Here is a 6,132-nt window from a genome sequence, read left to right as displayed (position 1 = left end):
ACCCACACGGACCGTGTAACACCTTTTCAAGGGCCAATAAATGTAAAGACGAGGAGCATGTAACATATTTTAGAGTTATTAGCGTGCCTCACACTCTTGGTGGTCTACGTGTGAGCCCCAATCAGAAGCTTCTCCTACGTAAGAAACTGGTAAGTCTACAAAGATCAATGGTCTAAATGAAACATACATGTCTCCAAGTGGGACCCAAGACTTGATCTCGACGGTGACAATCAGCCTAGTCCGTCCCTTATTTTGATCAACTATATGAAATACTGACCTATACAATATAACTGAGTAGGTGAACAGACCCAACCCATTTACACTTGAAATTCCATCAGTTGAGACATTTCGATTGTGTGGAATGGATTTGGAAAAGATGGAGTTCGAGCAGAGAACTTTCCAGAGATATGTTGCATGGGTGGCCGAGTTTGTGGATTTGCATTTACACATGCGAGTGCCATTGACACTGCCAGAAAAACTTCATTTCCAACTTGGTCTTCGGGATTTGGGAGCCGTGGGTCTAACACATCTTTTAGCAGTAGATTTTGGCCAACTTCAGATGATGATGTTAACAAGGAGGAGATGATATCTCCAGGGTGCCTTCCCATTATGACTTCAAGTGCTAAAACCCCAAAGCTATATACATCGCATTTCTCCGTCACTCTCATTGTGTAAGCAAGCTCTGCCAGACAAAAAAAGAAAAAGAAGTCAAATGACATAAAATTTCTAGGTTAAACAATGCTCTTACCATTCAAAAAAGAGAGAAAATTCTCTTAATTGTATAACATGAAACAAGTATTTCATCAAAAAGAGACTTCCATGTAAAATGAGCGTAAAACGAATTTTATGCCCATTTTTAAGTGGGGAAAAGGAGGTAAAATTTGTTTCACGCCCCTTAACATTTGCTAAGGCACATTGAAACCGTACATTGGCAGACCCTGACGAGAGATGTTTGTACATGAGTTTTACTTTGATTCTCGCCTAACCGTTGGATCATTATCATCTGGCCAAAATATGCTCAGAGATGGCAGATGAAATGTGACCCATTAGGCACAATCGAGGTACAATAAAAAAAATAGGCTAATAATTTGTCAAAAAATTCTAAATCTAAACGCTAGAAATTAAGCTAATCCATATCCTAATCTACCATTTTGAAGTTGGAAAATTTACAAAAATCATGTTGTGTAAAGTCTCCTTGTAAGGAATACCCAAAATTTTGGATAATTAGAAGTCACCGGTCACTTGCTCAGAGTGACTTAAAGAAAAATTTCCTCCGATTTTAACGTAATTTTTTGTTTTGGTTGAGCAAGAAATAGGCCTTGTTTATTTTGGACTTTTGAGAACCGATTATGAGACCAAAAACTGAATATTGGACTCAAATATAAGTTTAATTTTGAGTCCAATAATCAGTTTTGGACTACCACACAGTTTTCAAAATCCAAAACAAACAGAGACTTAGGATATAGGGCCAATCACATCAATGGTCTAAAACATTTTGTCCTTCCATAGGTGTGCCAAATGACATAACAATAAAATAAGGCACAATTTTCTAGACAATTATACTGCAACAATAAAGTAGGCACAATATAGGAGGAACTAACCTGGAGCAACATATCCACGAGTGCCTGCAAGTTCTGTCCAGTTGGATGAATCCGGCATTAGAATTCTAGCAGTACCAAAATCAGATACGTGAGCCTCAAATTCTGAATCCAATAAAACATTTTTGCTTGAGATATCTCGATGAACTATTGGCGGGTCGCAATCATGATGCATGTATGATAAAGAATGTGCCACAGCTTTAATAATATTAACCCTCTTCACCCAATCCAACTCCATCGCCCCTTCGTCACTGCTTAGTATATTAGCCAAATTTCCTCTTTCTATATACTCATAAATGAGAAACATACATCGACGGTGGGAGCAAAACCCGTAAAGCTTGACAATATTGCGGTGACGGATTTCTGTTAATGCACGTACCTCATTTCTAAAACTTCTCTGATCAATTTGCTCGCCATCTTCCAATTTGTGAAGTTTTTTTACAGCTACTGTTTGCCCTGTTGGCAGATATGCTTTGTAAACTCTCCCATATCCGCCTTCCCCAATGCAGTATCTGTCATCAAAATCCTCTGTTGCATCAATGATATCTTCATAAGAAATACACCCATCCCAATTCCATATCGAAAATAGGTTCCTTTCATTTCTTTGTCCCTCTGCATTTCTTGTTCTGGGGCAAAAAAAGGAAGAAATGCCAAAAACTAGAAGTAGAAGGAATAGTGCGCTCAAAAGAGGAAGAATGATCAATATGATAGCATTGTGTCTCTTTTTTGGTTCACCATTGTTTATTGGCATGGAATTGCATGGTTGCAAACCTTGCGCTTTGCCGCATAAACCTTTGTTGCCGACAAATGTCCCTTGTTGGAAGGCTTTGTTGTTAGGAAGGCTACCCACCAAATTATTGTATGATAAATCAATCGATGTCAAGCTGAGCATATTTTCTAGAGAAGATGGAATTGACCCAGAAAGCTTGTTGTGGGAGAGATTTAAGATTTCCAGCATGTGTAATTTTTGCAGTTGGGGCGATATTTCTCCTGTGAGCATGTTAAAACTAAGATCTAGCATAATTTGCAGCTCTGCTAGATTGCCAATTTGAAATGGAATGCTTCCATTCAAATGATTTCTGCTTAAGTTCAAAGAATGCAATTTCGAGCAATCTTCTAGTTGTTCTGGTATCGATCCAGTTAGTTTGTTTGCTGATAGGTCCAGGATCTCCAAATTGGACAGTTTTCCCATTTCTGATGGTATCCAACCAGAAAGTTGGTTACCATTTAAACTCATCTTATATAAAGTTGTCAAGCTCCCCAATTCCTTTGGAATCTCTCCGACCAAAAGGTTTGAAGAAATGTCGAATAGTTCTAGTTGAATCAACTGTCCAAACTCCGGTGGTATTTTACCAGCTATCAAGTTCCCTGAGAACTTTAAACTTGTCAAACTTTTACACTTGCCCCAACTTGGAGAGAGTTCACCAGACAAACGGTTGTGGCTCAAGTCAATATATGTTAGATTAGGACAAACTCCAAAGACATCGGACATATTTCCGGTGAGCTGGTTTCCTTGGAGAAAAAATCTGGTTAAGGACGTGCAGTTTCTCCAGGTTTTGGGGATCTGACCCGAAAGTTGATTGTCGAATAGAGATAGATTGGCTAGCCTTTTAAGATCACCCAAAGAGGATGGAATTGAACCTATTAGAAGGTTGGAGCTCATGTATAGTTCACCCAAAAATTTCAAATTTCCTATTTCCTTAGGGATGGGGCCAGAGAGATTATTGCTGAAGAGGTACAACGTGACAAGGTTGGTCAAGTTTCCTATTGTGGAAGGAATGGAACTTGTTAGAATGTTATCGTACATTGCCATATCACCCATATTTTTCAAATTTCCTATTTCTTCAGGGATGGGGCCCGAGAGATTATTGCTGAAGAGTTGCAACGTGACAAGGTTGGTCAAGTTTCCTAAGGTCGAAGGAATGGAACCTGTTAGAATGTTATCGCACATGTCTAGTTCAACCATTTTTTTCAAATTTCCTATTTCTTTTGGGATGGGGCCAGAGAGCTTATTGTTGTAGAGGTACAACGTGACAAGGTTGGTCAAGTTTCCTATTGTGGAAGGAATGGAACCTGTTAGAATGTTATCGTACATTGCCATACCACCCATATTTTTCAAATTCCCTATTTCTTCAGGGATGGGGCCAGAGAGATTATTCTTGTAGAGGTACAACGTGACAAGGTTGGTCAAGTTTCCTACTGTGGAAGGAATGGAACATGTTAGAATGTTATTGGACATATCCAGATCAGCCATATTTTTCAAATTTCCTATTTCTTCAGGGATGGGGCCAGAGAGCTTATTGTTGTTAAGGTACAACGTGACAAGGTTGGTCAAGTTTCCTAATGTGGAAGGAATGGAACCTGTTAGAATGTTATCGGACATTTCTAGATCAGCCATATTTTTCAAATATCCTATTTCTTCAGGGATGGGGCCAGAGAGATTATTGTTGTAGAGGTACAACGTGACAAGGTTGGTCAAGTTTCCTAAGGTAGAAGGAATGGAACGTGTTAGAATGTTATCGGACATGCCTAGTTCAACCATTTTTTTCAAATTTCCTATTTCTTTTGGGATGGGGCCAGAGAGCTTATTGTTGTTAAGGTACAACGTGACAAGGTTGGTCAAGTTTCCTATTGTGGAAGAAATGGAACCTGTTAGAATGTTATCGTACATTGCCATATCACCCATATTTTTCAAATTGCCTATTTCTTCAGGGATGGGGCCAGAGAGATTATTCTTGTGGAGGTACAACGTGACAAGGTTGGTCAAGTTTCCTACTGTGGAAGGAATGGAACCTGTTAGAATGTTATCAGACATTTCTAGATCAACCATATTTTTCAAAAATCCTATTTCTTCAGGGATGGGGCCAGAGAGATTATTGTTGTTGAGGTACAACGTGACAAGGTTGGTCAAGTTTACTATTGTTGAAGGAATGGAACCTGTTAGAATGTTATAGGAGATTCTCAGATCAGCCATATTTTTCAAATTTCCTATTTCTTTTGGGATGGGGCCAGAGAGATTATTGTTGTAGAGGTACAACGTGACAAGGTTGGTCAAGTTTCCTATTGCGGAAGGAATTGTTCTGAAGAGTGCATTGTTGCTAAGATCAAGATTGGCAAGTTTGGGAAAGGAAGAGAATTTGAAGTTATAGAGCTTACCTTGCAAACCTACACTTGTTAGGTTTATTTGAGTGACACTTCCTTCGTGGTTACATGCTATTCCCCTCCAATTGCATGGGCTTTTATTGGTGGAATTGTGAAGTGACCATGAATTGAGAGGAGCTTGGTTAAGGAGGCTAGTTTTCCAGCCGAGGAGAGCCTCTGCTTCTACTGAATTTGCCGTTGTTGAACGGCAAGAAAGCAACAGAAAGAAAAAAAGTAAAGAGAAGAGGGAGAGAGATTTCTCCAAGGCCATGGTTGTTGGTGGTGTTTGAGATTTTTCGGTCATGTTGGATGTAGATTTATAGTGAAAAAGTCGTTTGTCCTTCTATGCCGTGTAAGAACCGTAGTCTTTTCTAAGCGTGTAAGAACCGTATTTTTCTAAGCGTGTATGAACCGTAGTCTTTTCTTCTTCTTGATCATTCACCACAAAAATGTTAAATTAAATGAATAAAAAATGCTCCTCGGCAAGATGGTCCAATGGGTGAACTCTTGTAGGTATTTTTCTGGGGTGCCCTTCTGTTTAACATTCTTCTTATAATTATAAGTACAGAACGATTAAGCTATCTTTGGAATCAATGACTGTGATCAATTCTAGTATTCCAGATGGGAATCTGTATATAAAATCAAGTATTCCATTGGATCCACACCACCAAAGTAGATTATTTATTGTTTTACGTAGGGCTGTTCACTATATGGTTATAACCGAAATAACCTACCGAACCGAATTCAGTCGGTTATTTCGGTTCGGTTAAATGGTAATTCGGTTCGGTTTCGGTTTCTATTACTAATAAATTTCGGTTCTCGGTTTCGGTGTCGGTTTTATTAAAATAATTCGGTTAGAACCGAAAAACCGAATGGGGAGGATTGCCATATGCTATTTTATTTGTCCCCATCTGTTCCCTTCCTATGCTCATTTGTTTTTTAGTGAATTAAAAAATGTATCACTCATCATTGCCTTTCAACAGCTTTTGACTACTTTTGACTAAAATCACATGGTTTCCTTAAAACCATGGGCTGGTTTTCATTAAAACCAATAGCTTTTTGACTACTTTTGAGCAAAACCACATGGTTTCCTTAAAACCATGGGCTGGTTTTCATTAAAACCATGTTGTCAATTTCAAATTTTCAAATTCGTATTAAAGGGGAGGGAAACATCATTCCCAGGAAAAGACAAAGTATTAAGGGTGGAAACTTAAAAGACTTAAAGGGGTTTTCTAGTAATTTTGATAAACAAACAGTCAAAAGACTCAAAACACCCCCTTTTCAGATTTTCTAGTTTTCTTTGGGCATTTGCTTTCTAGAGTTTTGAGGTTTTCCACTTTTATTTTTGCCCAAACAACGCTTTTGAGTTCCTTCCGATGACTCCTCCTTCCCC

General features: G+C 38.7%; 1 protein-coding gene across 1 annotated transcript; it reads right to left on the bottom strand.

Annotated features, from left to right (window-relative positions):
• Positions 1-317: 317 nt before the first annotated feature.
• Positions 318-5,010, bottom strand: LOC143890169 (uncharacterized). Its single transcript, XM_077394745.1, has 3 exons — positions 3,960-5,010; positions 1,602-3,671; positions 318-682 (listed from the first exon to the last, which is right to left on the bottom strand). Exons 1-3 carry the CDS (start codon positions 5,008-5,010, stop codon positions 318-320), a joined length of 3,486 nt encoding a protein of 1,161 aa, XP_077250860.1.
• Positions 5,011-6,132: the final 1,122 nt, after the last annotated feature.

Source organism: Tasmannia lanceolata, unplaced genomic scaffold (genome assembly GCF_043159265.1).
Source record: "Tasmannia lanceolata isolate RefF3 unplaced genomic scaffold, GAP_Taslan_0.1 ptg000013l, whole genome shotgun sequence".
Taxonomy (NCBI): domain Eukaryota; kingdom Viridiplantae; phylum Streptophyta; class Magnoliopsida; order Canellales; family Winteraceae; genus Tasmannia; species Tasmannia lanceolata.
The sequence above is the reverse complement of the archived record's forward strand: the minus strand, read 5'-3'. Positions and strand labels throughout refer to the sequence as shown.